This window comes from Crocodylus porosus, unplaced genomic scaffold (genome assembly GCF_001723895.1).
Source record: "Crocodylus porosus isolate Cpor-Errol unplaced genomic scaffold, CroPor_comp1, whole genome shotgun sequence".
NCBI lineage: Eukaryota > Metazoa > Chordata > Crocodylia > Crocodylidae > Crocodylus > Crocodylus porosus.
In genome coordinates, this window is record NW_017728931.1 from 42,718,831 (window position 1) to 42,743,703 (window position 24,873).

A 24,873-nucleotide genomic window follows, 5' to 3' on the forward strand; every position below is an offset into this window, starting at 1 on the left:
TTGCAGAAGCATAAGGTAGATACATAAACACACTACCACACCTCAAAGACCATGGAGACTGAAGAGAAGCCAGAAGAGAAGAACATGGAGAGGATCTGTATCTAAGTTTTTGTGGAGAGGGTGGGGAATAAAGCCACCATCCTGTGCAGCCCTGCTGCCACATGCACGGGGCTCCGCTCTCATAGAAATACTGGATGAATCACCGGCTATTTTAGAAGACGTTAGGTGAATACTCATTTGTTTCTACTTGACCTAATGCTGTCTTAATTGACACTTGCATTGTTCCTTTTGTGTAACAAGATATGAAATGACATTAAAAGACACAGAGTCATACGTCTGAAGCTGGACATTTGCTTGTGGATTATGGTACCTACCAGGTGTCAAAATCTGACCTAACAGCTATAAAAGGGAAGATTAACAATAACAGCTATGGGATTGGTTTGTCTAGGGTGAGATTCTTGCTGACCCAAAATTGACAAGGGACAGTTAACCCTCAAAGAATCCACAGGGAGATGAATTCACATGGATATTTCAAGTTAATTTTCTTTCTTGGTTTAACATGGCTTTGTGCATAAGTTTAACAAAAGCTGTCACAAAGCCAGTAAGATTTTATGACAGAAATTCAACTAAGCTCACAAGGAAGGCCTCTCTGGTTAAATCTAATTGTTTGCCTCTACAACAGTACCACTTCACATGAAATGCCAGGACAACAATAGGGCTAGGCACAAACATTACGCAAACCAGTTTAAGTGATCAGAAACTGGTTGAAACCTGTAACAGAACAGAAGTTCAGTGCACATAAACCAGTTTCAAAATGGCCAAAACCAGTTTGAGATAAACCTAGTCGAAAGTAGTAGCAGACTTAACTGATTGAGCTCAAACCAATTTATGTAATTTCTGTCCCAGATCTAAGTGCCTATAGGGCTTGATAAAGAGCAGACGTGCCTACAAGAGACCTCAAAGAAGTGGGTGATGATTTCTGAGGACAGGCTTTGGCCACTTGGATTTGTGTCTTCCTCAACCAGACCACTATGGCAGCTCTGCTTCTGACAAGCAGGTCTGGACTGATTGTAATCAGTAAAGAGCAGGCTTCTATGTGCTCCACTCCCTCAAGTTGCTGGTTGTGACTTACACGTAGATGTGCTGGAACTGAACCGACTTCCCTCATTTCCAATGAGTTTATGAGTACTTTTCACTCTTGATCTGCCTATGTTGCTCTGAACCATTTGGTAATTCATATAAACCCCCAAAATATGCAAAGCCATGCTAAGCTCAGGCTAACCCTGACACTGGATTGTCTTATTTGAATCTCCCGGTACAAATCTGTCAGTTCACTGACAAGAGGAAGCTGGGTATCCAACTCACAAGTGAGAGCTGAGGCTGCAAGGGGAGTAGGACATTTTTCAGCTCCCCATGTAGAAATATGTCCTCTAGAATTGCTGCTACCCTGTGGCTGCACGGGGAACCTCACAAATACCAGAGGTGATGCTGATAATCATTGATTCAGGACAACAATCTACAGGTTCCTCAGATCCAAGGTAAAGCCCAATCTTTGGAAATGTCCGGAATTATTTCCTGGAGCCATGGTCTCTCCCTGAGATGAGATACTGATTCCCCAACTACTTCCCCACATGCAGGGGTGTGCACTTGCAGAGGGGAAAAAAATAGTGGCACAAACTTGTGCCATTACTTTTTGCCACTATATACACCCCTGCACATGCAGTTTGGTGTGGGGCAAATTGCCCTTCTTTGGGGAAACTCCCGTTTCCCCACTCCTCCCAGCTCCCATCACACTGGAGGAGCTGAGAGACACCTAAAGGAAGGGAGACACTCTGGTCAGCAGCCAAAGCATCTCCCTAAAGGGCTAAGCCTTCATGTGTGCTTGTGCATATTCCTGAAGCATGTGCCATGCTGCTTTTTTGGCAGTTTTTTTGATACCTGGAGCTCCTGGTATTAAATGTTGATGCCGCGCTGCAAATTGCATGTGCCCGTTTGCAGTTTGAGGTGCCGCAAACCACAGGTGAGCACTTGTCTGGATGCACCCTCTGCATTCACTTAAACACTACATTCTTGCAGGAAGGTATTGGTTATTTCTGTACCCTAGAAAGTCCCTTTGAGGAAAACAGCCTCTTAAAAAACCACTCTTCAAGGAGAGGGTAGTTGTGAGATCCCTGCTTTCAGATCTGTCAGCCTGTAGGAAAAGTCTTGGGATGTCAATGGGTAAACTCAAGAGTGCTCTCTCCTGAATGCTTTTTTTTTTTTCATGGACACAATAGCAAACTGTTTCCCAACACTCTGTTAATTTGAATGAAGAAGGTGACTGTAAAAAATAAGTCCTTTCAAGTAAAGTAGCCTAGATTATCACCTCCAACAGAAACACTGTCTTCCGCCTCATACTATTCAATACTCCACTGGAATGAAACCCAACACAGCAGAAAAGCTCAGAATAAAAGCAGAAGTTTAGCAATCTAGACCTGTCCCCTAAAATCTGGATAATTCTATCTCCTTGGCCCCATCTAACCAACAACATAATAGGAGATGTTTTATCTCTTACATTAACAGACTCCACCAAGATCCCTTCAGGCATTACTGAGCGGTTAATCCTGGCAATCTGCTGTAATGTTTCAATGGCCGCTTTGTTATTTCCAGTGGATACGTTGAACCGGGCAGATTCTGGAATGAACTGCAAATACAGGCTGGTTAGGAAGAGGTTTTATATGTTTCATATCTTGAACCTATGGGAAGTAAAACTGAGCCCACTAGGGACTGGATTTTCCTTTTTCTTTTCTTTCAGTAATTGAAGATCTACAGCACTGGTTCTCAAACTTTTTGAACTCGGGGCACCCCACACTGGACTTGAGGCACCCCTCTATAACTTGAATTATGTGTCATTCCATTTCAAAAACTAATTTATATATTGCAGTTCTTACCTCTCTGAATAGGAGCTGGGCAGTAGGGGTGGGGCATCATCCAGGTACCCTGGCTTTTCGGTTTGTCTCATTACACTTCACTTATCTCCTCACACCTTGTTGCTGGGTTTTTTGTTGTAACCATGTTGGTCTAAGGACATAGGCAGGCAAGGTTCTTTGGGTAGATGTGATCTCTTTTATTAGTTGGAAAGAAGTTCTTTGCAAGCTTTCAGGTGCAATCAGAGACTCTCTATGCCTGTAGAAGGATGATTGTCCTTGAAACCTTGCAAATAACTTTTTTCCAACTACTCAGTTGGTCTAGTAAAAGATATCTCATCTACCCAAAGAACCTTGCCTGCCTCACACCTTGTGGCACCCTTCAAAGGCTCTAGCGGCACCCCAAATAGCCCGCCACCCTGGTTGAGATCAATACTGAGCAACAAGGTTCAGTTTTCCACTCTGCTGAGAATGTACATTTGTTAACATCAAGCTAGATGCTAAGTGGTTATAAATACATGTGGCAAAGTCAAGGGTTTTTATTTGTGATATCTTTTATTGAACCAACCATACAGTTGGCAGAAGAAGTTGACAAGGTTCTGGATATAAAGCACTCTTCTCCTACAGCAAAACGTTACAGTAGGATACTATAATAGGTATAGCATCATTCAGGGAAGCAATACTGATCTACTCAAACTGAGAACTTGGCCCAGTACATTAATAGGGCTATGTAAGGACTTTGGATAGAAATAATTCCTTGTACATCTGCAAAGTGTTCTCGCAGAATGGAGAGAGAAAGCGAGCGCCAATCCACAACTAGTCTAGGGCATTCAATAAACAAAAAGAAAAGACATATTTTAAAACCAGACAAAATGCTTATATAATAGTATTAATGAAAAATGTAACTTGATTCTAACATTTTAAGATGGGAACTAAAACCTTTTTGTGGTATCTTTTATTGGATCAACTGTATAGTGGGGAGAGATTTTGCACAAGCTTGTGCATATGAAGTGCTTTTCTCCAGATCTGAAAAAGAGGCAGATACAGAGGAAATGGTCTGTTTTTAACTCCGTGTAACTGAGCACAGTGGAACCCAAATCTTTGTTGTCTTTGTTAAGTTCAGCCTGTATCTGCTTCTTTCTCGTATTTGAAGATGGGTACTTAGTGCCCAAAAGCTTGTCCAACATCTCTTCCAACTATTCAGTTGGTCCAATAAAAGATATGACAAAACACCCTTACCTTTTGTACATTTCTTGAACCATCATAGCTACAACAATACTTCAACCTCATTACATTTTTAACATGGGACTATTAACAAGCCACTACCATCTTCACAGAAATTTCTCAAGCTTCAAATAGATTCTGCACTAAAATCATGGAACAGGCAAAACTAGGAGGCATTGGTTTCACCCCTCAAATGCACCACAAAATAGGTATATTATTGGAATAAAGAGCAAAATTGGGTAGACATTCAAAAAACATTTTTTGAACTTTTTAAAGAATGTAATTCACTGTGCTTCTGCCTCTTTTATGGTATTACCACTAAAAAAACCCATGGTGTCTAGCTTGAATTACACAATTTTCAGTTAAATTTCAAAGACCCACGGTATTTACAAAAATTATGATTTATATTTGAATGAATACATAGTCATCTCAGATGTACATATATACTCATTTGATCAGGAACCTGAATTTTAAATTCCTTCTTATTTATTTAACCAATCAAAGAGCATCAGTACCACTCAAATAATGGTATAAATACAGAACTGTTCACGAACAGCCATAGACATCAAATGTTCCCCTGATTGAGACATACCATTTTATATAGTTAAATAATGAATATGATGCAACTTCAATCTGGCAAAAAGCTGATTTTGTTTGGTATGCTTTTTCTTGTGAATTATTCCTTCAGAAGAGAGAGATGTGAACAGGGCTCACAGCAATGGATTTTTAGTTTTCCTAGGGTTTGAACTGCAGAAAGATCTTAATTCCTGTGGATCCCTGAAAGATTCCACCCACTCTATTCTCATGTATGTGTATATATGCCCTCCCTAATTCTCATTATAAATGGTAGAAGACATTATATGAATCCAAGAGACTGGTATGTTTTGATCGTGGGATGCTGCTGTGGGGCAGAATGATGCCAGAGAAGCAGTCAAGCTGCAAGAAGATGATTCCTTGAGGGGGCAATACCTTCCTGGTGACAAATCTAGCACTGTACAAAGGACCTAGGTCTTTTCAAGCCTATCCCCATACAAGGATTTGTTTGGGTTCTGGTGGTGAGAGGGGCAAGGGTAAGGTCAAGCTAACAGGACCTAATGTTGGCTAAGCGTACTTAGAGATTCTGGACCTATTGCCCAGAATCTCTAAGTACACTTAGCCAACATTAGAGATTAGATTAGCCAACTTCGGAGATTTTGGACCTAACAGGACCTATTAGTTGGCTGAGTGTACTTAAAGCTTCTGGACCTATTGTGTTCTTTTGGGTGAATGGCAGAAGAGTTTTTCCTTACCTTAAACACAAGGATAAGAACAACACCAGGAATAGAGGCAATTCTGATCAGCCAGCGCCAGCCTATGGTTGGGTTAACCACTGATGCCAATCCAATAATTAATAGGGAACCTGCCAACCAAAACACCTTTCAAAGAGAAAGCCATAGGTTAGGAGAAAGGAAGTAATTAGGGTGGCAGGTCTATTTCAACCTTCTGTGCTCTCTTTTAGTCTGAGCAGTCTTCTCCCACTATAGATTCATATTCTGGGAGTGATATGGCTCAAACTCTGATCTGCATGAATATAGATAACACACGGGTGGTTATTATTGCAAAATAAAGTCCCTTGATGCTGCTATTCATGAGCCTTTATACTGGCTCACTCTCAAACATTAATATAAACAAACTTTTTCTCATATGAATGTCTATAGCAGTAGACAATTCAGTCATGAACACCTGTGCAAACTGGCCAGATTTCCACTGCTGTACATTGGTCTGGCTCCATGAAAATCAATGCCAATTTACATCAAGGAAGAATCTGGCCCTATATTTGGAAGCCTATTCAGCCAAGATCGAAATAGCGACAAATAGCAAGCCAAGTTGTGAAGGCCGTACCCTGTTATTGGGTAATCTGCAAGCAAAAGTAAAGAATAGCTCTTGTTTAGAAATTTTAGGTAATCCAAAAACGACAAGAGAAACAATGATCACTCCTGTGGGTCAAGTAGAGAATCACATGATAATCAAACACTCATTGGCACCAAACCCATGGGCAAGGCAGAGGCCAACATTTGTCTATGTAAACTATTGGTAGAAAAATCAGAGAAATGCAGAAGCACCACGAACGCTTTACAGATAATTTCCACATGGAAAGGCCTTAAACCCATTTAATAAAATATTCACAAATAATTCAAGGAGCTCTAGTCTTACTCTGCTCCTGTTAAGCCGTAACAATTATTCCAATCCTAACCTGGAAGTATTAAACTGCACACTCCTGACTCTCAGTTCTTTGAGAATTTCCCTGTTTAAGCTCCTTTTGAACAATTTTTGATGTGTACATTAGGGCTGTGCAGAGCTTCGGGTGGTGATCCGATTCAAAGGAGATTCGGCCCAATTTGGTGGCTGATCTCGAAATCCGAATGGAATCAGGGGACCAATTAAAAGATCTGAATCGATTCAAAGCTCTCCGAATCTTTGGTTGACTCACTGCTCCTGCAGTGGCCTTGGGGCTTTGGGGGCTTGTGCAGAGCCCCTTATATGGTGCAGGGCACTGGGGGGCAGCGGAGATCACCCCCCGCCACCAGGAGCGGTGAGTCCTGGGGTTTTTTGGGTTTTAATTTTTTTCTTAAAGGGCCGGAGCTGGCCCATGCGGGGCACCTGTTTGAGGGGGGCTGGGGAAGCACAGGGGCATCAGGGGGCTTGTGCAGAGGCCCCCATGCAGGGGAAGTAAGGGGCAGCAGGGATTGCCCCCTGCCCAGCAGCAGCCTCTGAACTGGGGCTTTTTTTTTTTTCCCAAGTGCCAGGAGCTGGGGCAGCCAGTGCCGGGCTGGGAGAGTGGTGGGGAATGGGCCTGGCTGATTCAGCCGAATCAAATGGAGACAGTGATTCGAATCACCAGATTGAATCACTGTCCCCCGAATTGGCTGAACCTGAATCCGAAGCGAATATTAGTCACTTTGCACTAATTTTATATGTACACTAAAGCCTAGTATACATAGAAGACTAGTGTGAGACCACGTCATTCATCACTTCTTATAATCTGAGATGTGTTTAGAATTCTGGTTTTCAAATATATAAAAAGCTGGAGCATAATTAAACCACTCTGGACCAGCCCCCAGTTTAGTGCTGATAGTTCCAAACTGGGAGTCCAGTCTCCCTAGGTGTAGCATGACATTGAATTTATTCTTTCTGCAATTCTTAGCTGCCGTGCATATAGTCTTATCAAGGAAACTGATTCAGCTGTTGACCCTCACTCCTGACTGACAGCCTGTCAATGTCAGTCTTCCTGAAGTAGGCAACACATGTATCAACATTTTGTAAGCAAAAGGTTGGATGTCAGCTATCAATCAATGTCTCAGTGCAATGTATGGAGCATCCAATTGTTAGAAAAGAAATTGCTTCTCTTCTGCACACACATATACACCCACACCCAAATATATGTGTTTAATAATTCAGAATAAACACTGTGTACAATACATATTCAGATATTCTGGAACTCATTAAAATAGGCTGAGATTTTAGTTCCAGAATTTTTGGACACAAAATCTCCTGGGATTCTGGTCTAGGAGCTTTAGTAACATACCTAAGCTTACCTGAGATAAGGGCAACATATATCCTCTGTATTTTGTAGGCAAAAATTCAGTTTTTATGATAAGCCTGAAACATAGACACATACACACACACAAAGAGAATGACAATCTATATACAAATAAGGTGCCAGCTCAATCAATTTTAGATTTCACTGTCAGTAAACATGTAACAGTGAAGTTCCTCAATTTGCACTCAATTTACATTTCAGTGGAAATTGTGTATGTTACTAAAGCAATCATTCATTATTTAAACCATAGTGCGAAGTTTGTTTTTTACACTTGAGTAGCCTTTCAATAGCCAATAGCCATTTATATATGTCCTTAATAAAACATACACTTACTAACTATTTGAGTTGGTCTAAGAAAGGATATGAGATTTACCAAAGAACTTTGTCTGTAAACTTACTAATGCACTCATTAATATGCAATGTAAAGCATTGGTCCCATTTTTTTCTAGATTGCATAATTTTGGGGGGAATTGTTATATAAACCTCTGGTCAGATTGGCAAGGTTCAATGAAATTGTGAAGTATTACCTTCAAGACAACATGGGAATTTTCCTTTATTTCCTGTTCATTCCTCCCCCATTTAAGAGGCCTCTTGCTGATTGTCTCCCTGTTGAGTTCCCTTTCCTCCACCTTGACTGTATATAGGGATCAGTATGTGGGAAACCAAGTGTAAAGCTATGTGATACATTATAATATTTTCTCACATAATATAACATGTCCCTTCCTCTTCCCCCCACTTCCCCTCCCCCCCCCACCAAAAGTCTTTTATTTTTGTGGAAGGCAGAATGTAGAAAAAAACTTTTTTTTCAAAGTCATGGCCAACTGCCTGACAACTGGGAACACAGAGTGTCCAGGAAGTGTGGCACTAGGAAGTTCCTGGTGCCAGCTGCTTCATTCAGATTGCCTCTTGGCTTGCCACACTTCCTGGATACTCTATGTTTCTAGTCAGCTTACTCTGTATCACATAAAGTTAGGCCCTAGACACATTCAAGGGCAGTAGCAAAATGTTTAGTTCTACACTATAAGCAGTTCTCTATATAAGTTCCTATAAACAAAGTGTCGTTTCTGCATCACTAGCCTCATCAAGATACTATTGCAGCTCACTTGATGCCTCAGTCCAAGCTATGGCACGTAGTGTCTCCAGGCAGGCTTCTTTTCCAACCCCACCCCTACCCCTTTCACCTCGAGCTTTCCCACTTAAGACACGCACTCCACTGTTGAAGGGCTGACTTTGGAGAAAAAGATGTGTGTTATATCTGAGAAAAGATGGTAATCTGGACATAAGTCTAGAAGATCTAATGGTTCCTCAGACCTATGAAATTTTATCCTGAACCAGTCACAGGCTACCATGGTCTGACCTCTTACCCTACAGAACAATATACAGGTTTCTCTTGCCATCCACAGGTTTGCCAACCACGGTTTTGAGTATCCATGCTTAATAGTCTATATACCATTTTGGCTACCACGGTATACAGTTTTGAGTAACCATGATTTTCTGTGGTTGCACATCAGCCTGCCACCTGCTGTTTTTCCCATAAGCCTTTTGTCTTGCCAACCATGGTTTTGCCAAACATGGAAACTTTCAGGAACCTAACCCCAGTGGTTGACAAGGGAAACCTGTACTTTAAAAGAGTTATGCTATTTTTAACAGACTAACAAAGTCATTTCAAAGTAATTCATAGTCTGGATACTATGAGTTAACATCTCTTACAGATTGTTTCTCCTTTGAGTTTCATGATAGTGAAATTAATTTGCTTATCAGTCACACCAATTGGAAAATTTCAATAAGATAAGCATTTTGACCCCCCAATTTTTTTTTTGCTGCTTTCCTCACCACCTATCCCTTCTCCTGCCCTCCCCATCCCTACACATACAAACATGCACACAATTTCAAAACAGATTATCTACTTAATAAATGACACTTAACCAGTCAAGTAAGACATAGGTAGCATTCAGACAACCTTTTCCTCATATCAGGTGTTCTTGATTTTTATATACTTATTGCTGCCACGAGTGCCATAATACTTGAAGTACAACTTTACCCTTGTGCATGGCCTGACACGCCACATCCCACCATGGCCCGGAGGAAAACAAACCAGATGTAGGATGGAGAAAATGATGTCAGCAAGGAGAAATAGGCCCCCCACAGGAAAGAGATCAGCAGAATCTGAAAGGGAGAGGTCAGAATGGAAAAAAAATTAAGCTCCAATTCAGGATATCGTCCTGTTCAAGACAGCACTTTAAGCAGGTGCTTGTTAGTAAAGCAGAAATCAGCTGACCCCATTCAAATGTTCCAAGTGCAGGTGTCTGGGAGTCTGCTGAAATGAACAGCGGTGGGCAAACACTTCTGCTTGGTGAGCACCACCTCCAGTTGAGCTGGCACAAAAAGTTCCATAGTCTCATTCTGCCAAGCTGGCTTCTTAAAGCACCTGATCCAAAGCCAGCTGATGTCTCAATGGGTCTGCACCAGTAGGGGCCAGCCTTTTTTTGGCAGATGTGTCACAAATTACCTGCACACCCTTCCCAAGTGCCACTCTGATCCCCTTCCCCTGCCCTATCTGCTGCTCTCCCTTCTGCTCCCACACCTGTGCTCCCAGCCTAATAGTCTCCTCTGCTTTCTGCGTCCTGACCGATACATCTGCTGCTATGCTGCATCTTCCCTCCCCAGACTGGCACGTACAACTTTTGGCATGTGTCATGGGTTGGCAGCCTTGGTCTATACCATAGTTCCTGCATGTCTCCTGGCAGAGATGCTTCCAAACAGACCCAACTCAACTCTTCCTGTCTACCAATTTCAAACCTGGAAAGGCATCCATCAGAAGTAGCCCCCTAAGGCAGGACCGGGCAATTATTTCGGGTGGAGGGCCACTTACTGAGTTCTGGCAAGCCACTGAGGGCAGCATGACAGGGAGCCAGGGGCAGATAAATACTAATTTTCTAAATTTTTAGGGGCCCCGTGGACCGGATAGAATGGCCTGGCGGGCTGCATCTGGCCCGCGAGCCGCATTTTGCCCACTCCTGCCCTAAGGCTACTCGGAGATCTCGGTCTCTGGAGTGCTTGTAAGCGACCATTGGGTTAACTTGGAGTGGCCTTACAAGCACATTTCTAGGTTTGGAACAGGAATGGGTGGGCAGGGCATGCTCAGGAGTGTCTCTGACTGGGCATACAGCTACCACAGTGCAAACTCATGCTACAAATCTTTGGGTTTTAGAGCAAGCTGAAGGGGAGACAGAAAGGGCCAAAGATCCACAGCTTTGCATCCAACTGATATTAATGTTACCTTGTTCATTTTTAAATGCTTCAGCCTCCCACTACTCAACTACAGTACACAGTCTAGATTCTCTGTCACCGGTGTCTACGTTCATGGAGCCTGGTTTCCCATCTTGAAAGGGACCAGTCTCCTGGAAACATGTCTAATACTGGAAATACATGGGGTACAGAAGTAGGGTAGTAACTTCTTGATAATTTGCAAATCCTCTATTGGTGCTCACCATGTTCTATGTTTTTGGAGGCATAACTAGGGGCCCATGTTTGAAAAATCTCCCCAGATTGCATTCCAGTCCTGCCTGTGAGTCACTTTGTGTCCTTGGGCAAGGGTATGCAGAAATAACAACAGGGACGTTGCGAGGATTGTTTGGGTTATGCCTGTAAAGAGTATGGCACATCTCAGGAATCACATAAAAGCCAATCTTATAGTTACAGTTTTTCTGTGAGATTGGCTTGAACACTTAACAGCAAGTAAAGTGGAAAGTTTGAGAACACTCACTCACCTTCCAGCGACCGTACCTGTCAGCCAGCAATCCAAGGAGTATACTGAATATCATATAGCCAAAAAACACCATCTGTGAGGCAGCAAAACAATGCATAGATAATTAGCTGGGGGTTCCCATACCTCAAACTTATTTGCTGCACTGCTCTTAAATTTGTGGTTGCTTCTGAAATAGAGGCACTAACAAGAGTGACCTGAGTGAGACACAAAGTCAGCATGCACAGTTTTTATCAGGTGCCTTCATCCAAACTGGCAGCCTCCCTATTTCAGTCCTGATCCTCCTGATGAATGATACCAAGCCTCTGGAAAGAAGATGGCTTGGGATGGAGTAACTGGACTCAGAAGATCTGGTTTCTAACCTTAGCTCTGTCACAAGTTTTCACTGTGACCCAGGGCAAGTCACTCATTTTTTTCTGGTGAGTAATAACAATTCCTTCCCTCAAAGGGCTGCTAGGGGACAGAGAATGCATTTGCACTGTGCAATGCAGTGCTGTGTAGAAACACACAAGCTAGCTTGGGTACAGAAGCAACATAGTCACACTAGCATGGCGTTTTGCCCAGGATAATATATTCCACTTCTCAGCAGGGCTAGTAAACCCCTGATGGACCACTGCAGGTCACCAGCACTTCTGGTACCCGAGCTGGCTCATTTAGAGCTAGCTGAGGTGTCTCTGCTCAACCCTGCATTGTATTATGAAGACCTGCCATGAATTCATTAATGTCTATGGCATATTCAGAGAATGCAAAGATGAGCCTTCAAAGCATCTATAAGTAAATATATAATAACTGGGTGCTGGTTTTCTATCTAGGTGCTTATATGTAAGGGTCTAACCAACTCAAGGAGGCAGGCCGCTGATTTCATGGGCAGATCGCAGGGCTGACTGCCATTTTTGAGGGTTTATCATAGTGCCCTCCCCCATGCCTCTGACTGGCCAAGAGGCCCCAGTGGCGCTGCCTGCCTGTGTGCCAGCAGCCCCCTGCCCTCCTCTCTTTCCCCTGGCGGGCTGTGTGGCTGGGAGGACTGCTGGCTCCCACTGAGGAGCCAGCATTTTGTTTTTAGTAAGTTATTTTTGTTCGTTTGGGGTTGTTGGTTGTTGGGGGAGGGGTTCTATGGATTTCTCAGAGATTGCCCAATTTTGCAATTTCCGCAAAATCCATGCAGTTGCACTTTGAGTAGGTCTCTACTTATATGGCCCTCACTCCCATTGCAGCTGAGCTGTCCCTGCTCTTGTAAAGGGTGCAATAAAACTAAACCAACAACCATACCCCAACAATGGTAACAGAGAAGACAGGCTAAAGGGGGATGATGTGAGCCACTCACCGTTGTTACTAAAGCCACCTGCCAGTTTTGAAGCTGCCACTCACAGCGGATGAGTGGAGAAACAACAGCTATTAGCATGATCTCCATGGCTTCAGCCACCTTCAGGAACAAATATACACGTTAAGCAACCTCAGCAAAAGAGCAATGTTTCTTATGTGTTGGGTGAGAAAGTCCAGTCAGGCTAGGGCTGGAACCCAGGTGCCCTGGTATGTCAAGGACATTCATTTGGATAACTGGACAATCTGGATAATCATTCAGGGAGAATGGAGGTAATGGGGGACCAGCATCTCCTTCTCCCTCCCCGAAAACAGAGTATGTCAAAGCCTCTCTGCAGTATGCCTGATCTCCACTGATATAATGACTGGGAGTTATAGGTCCTCCCTGCAGGAGTACAAAAGCTGCCACTGATGTCCTGGACTCTCATAGAATCACAGAATCACTTACAAAGCAAGGCCAAGTGTGCAGGACCCAATCTTTATTGTCTTGCCTGAGAATCTCAGAAAAATGTAGCATCACAAGGAAGTCTTCTCACCTAATTTCTCATCTCTGGGTGGAGACTGAAAGACTCCTCCCCTGAAGAAGAGGCTCTGACCAAGTGGATTCAACATGGACAATGACAACCATTCCTGTCCTTCAGACACTTTGAAAAGCAGATCACCTTGCTTAGGGCCACTTACGCACTTTGGATCCTAACCCTATTTACACATTTTTGAAAGACTAGGCCACCCAGTACAATGATACTTCACTTATTTAACATGCACAATCCTGTCCCCCTCTCACAGCTGGCCTCAGCAGCAGAGACAAGAATGTGCTGTTTACTCATAGCCAATGAAGCCATTCCTTCAGCTCAAATGATAGCGCCTTGTGCTAACAACAGCATTTGGTACTGTCTCACTCCATATCCTTTGGATCTAATGCTAGATGATAAGGGGTACTTGTATGTTTATTTGCACTGTTTTCTAAACAATGAACAACCAGCAAGAAAGTGAATCAGAATAAATGCTGGCTCCATTTACACCCCTTGAGCCCATTAACTCAATGGAGAGTGAGATCTGAATCCATGCCACACACTCCATGGTTTCCATTCCACAACAGCAGGCAGGATACTGAAAACAGGACAGTTAGGATCAAGTTAATAGATGGTAAAAACCTACGCCAGTGCTGCCCATAATCAGGAAAAGTGCTATATGAAACCTCCCAAACCCGATGGTTTCCACAGCTTCTTCCACCGTAAATGTCTTCTGCTCTAAACATTGGACACAGAAAGAGAGAGAGAGAGTTAGCAGTGAGATCAGGCCTCAGTAGGTTTTTGCAGAACAGAGTACCTGCTTGCTCTTGAGGAGCTATGTCACGTCAGGAGAGGGTCAGAAATGCTGCCTACTACAGGCATACCTCATCAAATAAGCAGCGCAAGGAATTAGGGCACAGAGGTCATGGTGACTGGATATTTCATGGATTAGATAAACTGTAGAGCTAAGCAGCGAGAACAAAGAATGTACAATGGAAGGAAAAGCACTTTAATGCCCACGGCCTTCATACGTTGGTTTTAGCTACTGTATGGGTGCATCTACACTAGATGGTACTTTGCCATAGCAATGAGCTAGTGATGTAGGTCATTGTTATGGGGATGTAGCATCAGCAGGCTTGAACCATGATGCTGCTGCTACTGCGCAGTAGCAATGAGTAGGGTCGGAGATGACCCATGCAGCACCAGGACTGAGCAGTACCAGTTGTTACTGTGCCATCATTTAGCACTGGCTTTAGTTAAAGCATGTACTAAATGACTGTGCAGTAACAACTGTGCAGTCGGGGACATGTGTAGACACCCTATGTATAGCAGCACTTAAAGGAGAATTGCCCAGCGATTAAGACACTAGCTTGGGATACAGCCAACCTAGCTACCATTCAAACTTTCCAACAAATTTCCTGTATGACCTTGAGGAAAGTCACCTAAGGCCAGATTTGGGGGCCTAAAGTGGGGGTTTAGGCAGACTTCAAGCAACTACATTTGCAATCCTGAAACCCCCTACTCAGCTGTTCTTTGAAGCTGGAGACACCTAAACTCCAGAGACAGGGATGAGCAGTTCAGCACATATCTGGTTGGCCTCCAGAAACAAGGCATTGCTCCATGGAAAACCTAGAAAGATGAATCTGGTATGCATTCTCAGAGCATGCTGAACCCTTGCAGACAGGACTGGGCTCCCCACAAAATGTAATGGCAGACAGGACTGCTTTCTTTTGAAGTGAGCTGAAGGAGGAAGTGGTGGAGGTGGCCTCTCTCATGTGAAATCCTAAAGGTTAGAAGGGTGTAGGTTGTAGCCATGTTGGTGTAAGGACACAGGCAGAACAGGGTCTTTGGGTGAATCTGATATCTTTTATTAGACCAACTTAAATAATCGGGGAATAAATTTTAGCAAGCTTTTGGGTTTAAAAACCCTTCATAAGGCTGAGGAAGTCTTTGCAGTTGGTGTGTGCTCTTCCTGGATGGAATGAATACCTATTTAAGTTGGTCTAATAAAAGATATCAGATTCACCCAAAGAACCTTGTCTGCCTAGAGGTTAGAAGATCATCTGCTTAGAAGTAGGAGGCCAGGGTTTAACTCCTTCCTCTCTTGGAAGGGGTCACCCCAGGTTGCTGACTTCCAATGAGAGTGCCTCTGGGTGCCAAGCTAGAATTTATTCTGGGTTGAGTCAGTCCTATAGATGGGATAAATGAATTTAAAATTCACTGGACTGACAGAGAGGGAGAGAGGGAGTACAAAAGGTAACCTATGACACTATAGCCTAGCTGTCATAGCACTCACCCAAGAGCGAGAAGACCTGGATTCCTAAGGGCCTTCATGCTAGCTTTGCTTCCTCATCTTCAGCATGAACATGGCACAGCTCAACAGTGGGCCCTAACTCTGCTTGTAGGAATTGCTTTAAACACAAAGCCTGTTAGAAAGGTCTAATACTTGCCTGAAAGCCCTATTAGGATAAAAAAAATCATTTGTTTAGTAGCTGTAACTGATTAGCCTCCCACATGAGGCAACTAGTGGGCTGGGTAATTCTTGCTGACCAAGTATACAGGGTCTGTAAGGGTGGACTGCAGGAAGCCAGCCTGACTCTCAACGTAACCCTCCCTACTGAGATGTGAAGACGTCTATCCATAGGCCAGGTCACATGAACCAACCTTTTTTGGGTTCTTGCCTCTCTGTGCCCATTTCCTCCAGTCCAATGTTACTTGTTGATTCTTTTGGTGCTTCGGCCATCTTCAAACCTCCGTGGTTTCCAGAATGTGACGAGAGAGAAGGCTCTGATCACGCTGCAAAGAAATCACAAAACTGGGTTAGTAACAGGTCACAAAGCTGTTTCCAGTGCAAAGCTGGTGTTACTGAGGGCAGTTTCACCATGTTAATTTTGGACAGCACTTACAGGAAGTGTCAAGGGTTTTGGGTTTCTTTTAATGCTACTTGCTGTGTGACTAAACAACTTCGGGGTGATGTCACAGGACACTTAATACAGCTTGTAGAGGCCAGTAATCTACTCATATACCTCATTGTTTTATTAAGGGAAGTCCAATGAATAACTTCAAGCTTCAGGATTATAGCAGAGGACCTATGATCAGGACTCCTGTAGTCTTCTCCTGGATTGGTCACTCACTCTATTTGACCTTAGCTATTTTGGGTCCAGTTTAGCACCTCTGGGCACCTCAGGTTAATTGGCAAAGAGCGTTGAGATTCTCTAACGCAGGGACACTGATAATCTTGTCCATGTCTTTTTTCTCTTTTCTTTAACTGTCTGCCTTGAGGCCGTCTTTCTTGCAATCACAAATAATGCACCATCATATGTTCTGTGCTTTCTGTCTTTATCTACGTTAACTAATGTACCATAGTTTTCTTTCTTTTGAACTGGAATGTGTTTGTCACAGTTCACCTAGGAACACATGTATTGTTTCAGTTCTTGGTTAACACTGGCAGCTCATGGTCTCTGGTCTAATTACACTCCTATTTGATGTTAAGTCTCTGCCTTTTGGGCTGCATATTCAGGTTCCTTCAAGGAAAGGAGCAATGAGGTAAGGAAGTGGTTGAGTGCATGAGTACTGATGTCCTTCTTTCTTATGGTTGCACTAGGCTGCTCTGCAGCTGCTGTGGAGTGGAGTGCCGGTGGGCCTGTTCACAATGCGTTAGATAGGAGTGATCATAGTCTTTTGTATTCCCAAAATGACTTGTTTATCCTGCAGGCCACCCCAGGTGATGACTCTGCAAATAAGGTTACTAGACACGGACAGGCAGAGAGAGAGAGAGTATGGAAATAAAAATTCTCAACATTATTGCACATGCTACTGGCACACCTCTGTCTCACATGATTTTGTATTTCCAGACATTAAATCCCAATCCTAGCAGGGGCCAGTTTCTCAATGCTGAGAACCTGCATTCAGGATGCAGGGAAGAGAATGATGCTGGTCTTATGGTAGATGCCTTTGAGACGAAATTCCTTTCTGCTTTTCTTGTGTCTTTGGAGACCCAAATTATGTTTCATTTTAGAAGCTAGTAGTATTGATGCAACACGCCAAGTTGATAAGGAGGATCCTCCCTTCATCTATACAAAGGAGGGTCAATATTGCCCCCTGCAGTGACCAGCACCTTCAGCATGATCTGGAAGGACAGCCTCTCAGGGTGAAGATAGCAACTCAGGTTGGGATTTTCCAAGTAGCCTAAGAGCATTAGACTTTCAAAACATCCCTGTGTCTGTAAAAATGGAACTGTACTTACACTGCAGGACTGCTGTAAGGCTTACTTACCATTTGTTAAGCTATTTGAGGAGGTAAAGAGCTCTATAATTGCTAATTATTATTCTAACGTGCATTGAAATTAAGCCCAGCAGGTAGGAACATCCTGCCTGCGTATCAAAAGAGATTGCCCAGCTGTGTTCTTAAGCAGACTTTCTAAGCCCTTGGCGAACAACACAGCCAGTGTACTCTCTATGCAACCTAACCCCTCATTATGAAAGCAGCAAAACACAGTGTTATTGGTGTCACTCCTCAGTGAAAATAAGATCAGAAGGCTCTTTTACAAAGATCCCCCAAAGCCAGATTCATCCCTCATCTCACATTCAACCATCAGGGGCAGGATAGACACAGGCTGTGCTGCCATTAGGGCTGACAGAGCAATTGCTTTTTACCCCAAACACCCCAACCCTTTTTCCCCTCTCCCCTGGACACTCCAAGACCAGCCACAGCCTGTTCTGCTAGTTGGGGAGATGAACTTAAAGGATGTCATTAACACTGCAAGGCTATAACTTCACCTGCATTTGCAACTTGGTCCAACTTTTATTGACTTCACTGGAAGTCTCCACTTCTTCTTTGGGAGTTGAGCCTGAGAGGGCGATACTAGGGAAGTCAATTAGTTGCCCATTCACCCTCTGACACACAGAAGCAACCTACTCTTCCCACCCCAAGAAGACTATGGCAGAAAAGACACAACAGAGGAGAGAAATGTTAGCAGTGAGCTGAGCACTGCAAAGGAAAATGCAGGGAGGCAGATAAGGCAAATCAGAAAAGAAAATGGTCTGAAGAGTGATATCATCACCACAATGATATGTGAGAAGCAAGGGGTTTTTTTGGCCAATAGCTTTTATTATTTCATTTTATAGTTAAGAGACATGTTAAGCACTAATATCTTTCCTAACTACAGGATAACCCAATAAGAGATAACACTGAAAATACGTTTCTTTCTGAAAAGAGTGAGACAGAGTTTGGACAGAAAAAACAAACTACAACATTTTCTAGAGATGCAAAATTTAAGATCAATTAGGTAAAAGGCAAAGCAAACACTGAAAGAAACCAGACTTACAGTATTCATCCTGAATACATTCAAAATTAGGTCAGCCCTGAATATGAAGATAAGTGGATACTTAGTTTTAAGGAATGATAACTGGCTAACAGATGCCTTAAAAAATAGCTAATCTGTTGTTCTAGATTAGGGGTCAGCAGCTATTTAGAACAATGGTGCTTGCAACCCAACTGCCACCACCTGCTGCCGATCCCCCCGCTACAGGTCCTCGGCTGCTCTGATCCTCTCCCTGCTCTGTGTCCACCTCTGCTTGCCAGGTACCACCAGAAACCATGGCAACAACCAGCAGGGACTGGTGGCACGGGCACAGAGGAGGAGGTTTTAAGTGGCTGCTATAACATGTCCCCTTTAAATCATTGCATCGACATAGCCCTTTAAATCACTACTTTAAATCACATGGCTCTTTCAAATCAGCACCTCCTCACACCAAGCCAGACGGTCACAGGCTAGAATTGGCTTACAGGCCACAGGCTGCTGGCCCCTGTTTTGAATCCAGCAGATCAATGGGATGCTTATCCTTACACAGCTTATTACCATCTATAAACACCTTCCTCTGAGATACTTCCAACCATCCATAGCATATACTGCTCCTGCTTGTAACACCTATTCATCATTATAAACCACATATAAAAGAAAACAATGTGATGCATGACAAAAAATAACTATCCAGAACACAGTGCCTCGCAACTGCCTGAAATATCTTGTTCTCAACAATAAAGAGTAAATGTATGTCTTGTTCAGTTCCTTTTTCCTAAATCGCTCTGTATAGACTTTCTGCCCAAAGTGCCACACAGCTGTTGCGGACCATTAAACAGCCCCCACAAAAAGAAGGTAGCTTTGCAGATATGAATGAAGCCATTCTGCTCTGTGTTTGGGGTTGCAGCTAAGCAAAAGAAAATAATAAGCTAGGGAAGAGGAAAAAAGAAATGGAAGGTATTATGGCATATTTAGCTTGTGAGATAATAGGGGTCTGAAAAAAACCCTGTAGAAGGGAAATCTCTTCTTGACTTCCACAAAGACCGGACTGAGTCTGAGGCAGTATTTTAGTATACTATTTCCAACAGGAAGGTAGCACGACATGACAGTTTGGCAAATCAGTGTATTTGAGGCTATGCCTACACTTCAGATTGAAGCTATGCCCGCAGCTTGGATAGAGATACTTAAGCTCACTGCTTAGTGGTATAGCTATAGTGGCATGGTCTCTAGCTGCCAAACACCCAATCTCCCAGATATAAGGCTAATATGGGTAGGAAAACACAAGATGTAATTACATTTCTGGATTACACACTAGACAGTCAGTCTCCACTTCTCCCACACTGACTGGATGCTTACCTGTCAACACCCTGACAGACCTTTCTCACTGCGGTGTTGATGGTCTGGCAACACAGTGATCCACCTCACAGCTATAAAGGGGCATGCCGCACGAAGGAAAGTGCAGGTGATGAGTGATGAGAGTACCCGCTCTCCGTTCCACATACACCCCCTTTCCAACTTCTTTCCAACAGGGATCTCGGGCTGCACATTTCATGACAGACACTACCTCCCAGAAACACTTATGGTATTATATTCCCTACAACAGTGGCTGTATCTAAATACAAAAAGTAAAACCAGGGGAAATTTTCACCTATATGTGGAAACTTCTAACAAGCCTTCTACTGGGTACTGCTAAAAGTGTAGCTTGCATGCCCCAAATAGCAGCAAACTTGTCACCCTGGTACATCTGCTAGGGTCCACTGTACTTTGTTGGGATGTTGCAAAAAATAGTTGTTTAGTGTTCCTAGGTCAGTTTGAAAATATGAGGTGCTGCATAAGTGAAACATTAACTAGCAACAACAACAACAATAATAATGATGATATGCTTTATCTGAAGGGACCAGCCTGAGGGATAAATTTAGTGAGACTGGTACAGAAATAAGAAAGAAAGGTTAAATGACCCACAATGGGATTAGTGGACAGATTCCTAAGCAGACAGCAATGGAGATCAAGTAGAAGGAATAGGAAATGGAGCAGTATTCATCAAACCTACTGCCAATATAGGCTCTGTTACAGGAAAATAACACAACCCTCTGTTCATCATGTTCACACATTCAAAACCATGCCATCCCTAAAACAAGGCTCATTTTCAGGGTTTTCTTTGAGTGAAACTTTCTTACCTTAGTAAGAATAGTGCAAATCTGGGAAATTGTTGCTTTCTCTCTTTTTGTATATTTTTAAAATTCTGCTATTTTCCTCTTATTGCAGTCACTGCATTGCTGCTTTTGGGTCCAGCTTCTATAAATCAGCTTTCTTCATAGGCAGAAGGACATGCACCTCTCTCTCAACCTTTCAAGTCCAGCTTGTCTGAATATTAAACAAAGGTTTTTCAAGGTGTTTCCTCCGCCTTCCGAGGTGGATGACTGTGCTCTCTATATCTTAAAAGGTCAATTTCCCTTTAACCCTCTGCCTACAGGATATATATTTTAAAGGAGGACTTTCCACCAAAATATGCAGGTTGCTAACCCTGAGTTTCACCTCCTCTACAACAAAACCTCACCTGTCCCCTCTTAAAAGGGCAACACCACTTCAAACTCTTGACAGAATGACAAGCTTTGTAAAAGGAGCCAGGCCTTAACATAATGATAGTGTGTGCATGATTTCAGCCAGCTCACCAGAGTGTGTAAGACCCATTCATGTATACTTCCAGTTTAATAGAAGCACTGTGCCCTTCAATCTGAATTTATAACTTAACAGGTAGGGGAGGGCTATTCCTTGGTGTTATGCCATTGCCTGACTGTCTCTAACAAGAGAAATTAGGGAAGGAATGAAGGAAAGAACCCATCACAATATGTTTAAAGATTAGGATGGGGGTGAGTTCCAAATTAAAGTCAATATTTGACTGAGATGAGTTTCTCTGTAGTAGAGCAGTGCCTGCTCTTGAAGTACTTAGAAAAAAATCAATGAAATTCATAGATTCGTAGATGTTAGGGGCTGGAATGGACCTTACAAGATCATCAGGTCCCAGCCCCCTGCACGTGGGCAGGAAAGACAAGATGGCCCAAGATCTGCTACAGAGACACATGGTAGAGTTGCCCAAGGTCACGTAAGAAGTCATTGGCAGAGCCTGTGAACTCTACTCTTATTTCCTGAGTCCTTGTGCAGGACCCTTATCCACAAGATAGGCTAGGAGAAAATTACCTAAATAAGGAACAAGAAAAACCAGTGAAGTTAGGCAAAAGGAGAACCCATTTTGTAGGCAAGCTGTAAATCATATCTTCTCCTTAGAGGCATATCATTGCATTTTTACAGCTACAAAAAGTCAGTAGATAACAGGTCACCAGACCTACTGAATCTTCCCAGTCTAGTGTCGGTGTCAGCTTGGAAAGATGTGGGCACTGGCGTCCCTCAGGGCTCAGTTCTGGGGCCAGTGCTGTTCAACATCTTCATCAGTTATCTGGATGAGGGGGTGGGAAGCACCCTGTCCAAATTCGTGGATGACACAAAAATATGGGGTGAAGCTAGCACCCTGGAGAGGAGGAACAAGATCCAGGCTGACCTAGACAGGTTGGGGAAGTGGGCAGAGAGCAACAGGATGCAATTCAATAAGGACAAGTATAAGGTGCTGCATCTAGGGAGAACAAACTGCCATCATACCTATAGGCTGGGGGGCGACATTCTCAGCACCACTGAGGCAGAAAGAGATCTTGGAACCACCATTGCCTCCAGGATGAACATGAGTCATCATTGTGATGAAGTAGTTGGCAGAGCCAATTGCACCTTGTCTTACATCCGTAGGTGCTTCACAAATAGGTCCAGGGAGGTGATTCTCCCTCCCTATGCAGCACTGGTCAGGCCACAGATGGAGTATGTGTCCTGTAATGGACACTGCACTTCAGGTGGGATGCAGACAACCTGGAGAGGGTCCAAAGAAGAGCCATTCATCTGATTAGAGACCTGCAGGGAAGGCCCTATGAGGAAAGGTTAAGGGATCTTAACCTCTTCAGCCTCTCCAAAAGAAGGCTGAGAGGGGACCTTGTGGCAGTGTACAAATCCATAAGGGAGAACAACATGAAGTAGGATACTATCTATTTACCAGGGCACCCCCTGGCACAACAAGGGACAATGCCCATAAGGTATTGGAGAGTAGGTTTAGACTGGACATTAGAAAAAAGTTCTTCATGGTCAGGGTTGCCAGTATCCGGAATGGGCTTCCAAGAGAGGTGGGGCTTGCCCCAGCCTTGGGGGGTCTTCAAGACGAGACTGGACAGGCACCTGGCTGGGCTCACATGACCCCAGGTTTGGTGACCCTTTTTCTTGCCTGCCATGGGCAGGGGGTCCACTAGATGGTCCACTGAGGTCCCTTCTGACCCTAGACTCTATGAATCTAGATGAAGCCACTTTATCAGGTCTATGTAATGGACAATGGGGATAGGGCACTGAATCTACAAGATGGAGAAGAAAATATGGAAGGAACATGTTGTTCTGAATGGGGTGAATGGGAAATTATAACAATAACATTGCATATATTAAAAGAGTAAATTCATAGTAAATAAGTCATCTCTGGGCTTTGCCTCACCAGTGTCTATGTGAGAAAGAAGAAAGTAGGCAACCAGATGATAGAGAAGTCATGGAAGGAGAGAGAAATGGTGCTTGGAGCATTTCCATGGTGCTGCTGAGATTGGTGCTGAGAAGCAGCACGCCCCAACTACCTGCCTCTGCTCTGCACACACCACACCCAAAAAGGAGGAGGTGAGGCTGCCCTTGGGATGCCTGCACTGCGTTCTGGATTGCTGCCTCCAGGATTCTTGATGACAGCAGCAGATGCAGGAGCAGAGGGCATCCCCACCACAGCTTCCCCTGCTCAAACCTTTGGGTTTGGTATGTAGGAAGCAGAAGCAGGTGGGCAGGGTGGAAATTCAGGCCTGGTGTTGTCATACTGCCTCTAAAAGAACATAGAGCTTGGCTAATAGATCTTGAGAAATTAAGCCTGGATGTCTCAACAACACTCCTGTGTAACACAGGAGCCAAGTGGTTCCTGCTGCATCCAACCCACCAGCTTCCAGCTGAATTAGACGATCTCTTTTAGAAATACATTGCCATTTGACTGAGCAACTCGAGGGGTGTATTGAGACAACACAAGGCAGTCCTGTGCAAACAGAGACACCCAAGCTAAGGTTTGCACATGGTAGTTCCAGAAGTTGTGTAGCTGCATGAGTATGGTGCTGGGTCTGGACTACTGAGTTCTAGTGAGCAGAATGGCATATTAGTCCATGTGCAGCACTGAGCCCATGAGGCTATGCCACTACCAGCTCCAGAGCCCACTGATGCAGAGCTAGCTAAGGTGTCTCTACATGGTGCTGCCTTGCACCAAATACACTCTAGTAGGAAAGCCAGAGCTTTCATAACCAACCCAAGATACCTCAACACAGCTGTGAAGACAATCCAAGTAATGAAGAAGCCACCACTATCCCGTAGGCAGCTGTTTGGAAAAGTAATCCTAGTTGTGACAAACATGCACCTCGATTCCAGGCTGAATTCCTCTAGCTCAGTTTCTAGCCATTCCACATCTTATTAGGACCTTGCTGACTAATCAGTATCTTTTCCCACTTTAACTACTTAAAGATTGTCATTAAGTCTTCTCTTCCCTGTCACATCCTGAGCTAAATCCCAGCTGTCCACATTGTGTGGGGCCAGGGGCCACCAGCACCCTGGCCACACGCTGTAGGGACTGCAGCCTCCCAGCAATATGCTGTGTGCCCCATACACCATGCCATGTGCCCCTTCCTCCCACCATGGATGCCCCCGCTCTGCACCATGCTGGTGCCTCCAAGCCACACTGTGTCATAGAATAATAGAAGTAGGGTGGGAAGGGACCTTGTAGATCTTCAAGTCCAACCCCCTGCCTGGGTAGGAGAAAAACTGGGCTCAAATGAGTCCAGCCAGGTAGGCATCAAGCCTCTTCTTAAAGACCCCCAGGGTAGAAGCCAGCACCACTTCCCTTGCAAGTTGGTTCCAGATCCTAGCCACCCTGACTGTGAAGCAGTTCTTATGGATGTCTAATCTAAACTTACTCTCCAACAACTTGTGGCCGTTATTCCTTGTTATGCCAGGGGGCACTAGGGGAAACAAGGTCTCTCCCAAACCTTTCTGGTCCCCCCTAGTGAGTTTATAGATGGTCACCAGGTCCCCCCTCAGCCTTCTCTTGTGAAGGCTGAACAGGTTCAGGTCCTGCAGTCTCTCACTGTAGGGTCTGCCCTGTTGTC

General features: G+C 43.9%; 1 protein-coding gene across 1 annotated transcript in view; it reads right to left on the reverse strand.

The window, feature by feature from the left end:
- Positions 1-21,093, reverse strand: part of SVOPL (SVOP like) — a 34,921-nt gene extending 13,828 nt beyond the window's left edge. The window contains exons 1-9 of the mRNA XM_019544711.1: positions 20,788-21,093; positions 15,973-16,104; positions 13,955-14,046; positions 12,801-12,899; positions 11,481-11,552; positions 9,752-9,876; positions 7,706-7,769; positions 5,420-5,545; positions 2,555-2,683 (exon numbers count right to left, since the gene is read on the reverse strand). Coding sequence (XP_019400256.1) covers positions 2,555-2,683; positions 5,420-5,545; positions 7,706-7,769; positions 9,752-9,876; positions 11,481-11,552; positions 12,801-12,899; positions 13,955-14,046; positions 15,973-16,051 — 786 coding nt within the window. The 5' untranslated portion in view covers positions 16,052-16,104; positions 20,788-21,093. The remainder of the gene's footprint in view (positions 1-2,554; positions 2,684-5,419; positions 5,546-7,705; positions 7,770-9,751; positions 9,877-11,480; positions 11,553-12,800; positions 12,900-13,954; positions 14,047-15,972; positions 16,105-20,787) is intronic.
- Positions 21,094-24,873: the final 3,780 nt, after the last annotated feature.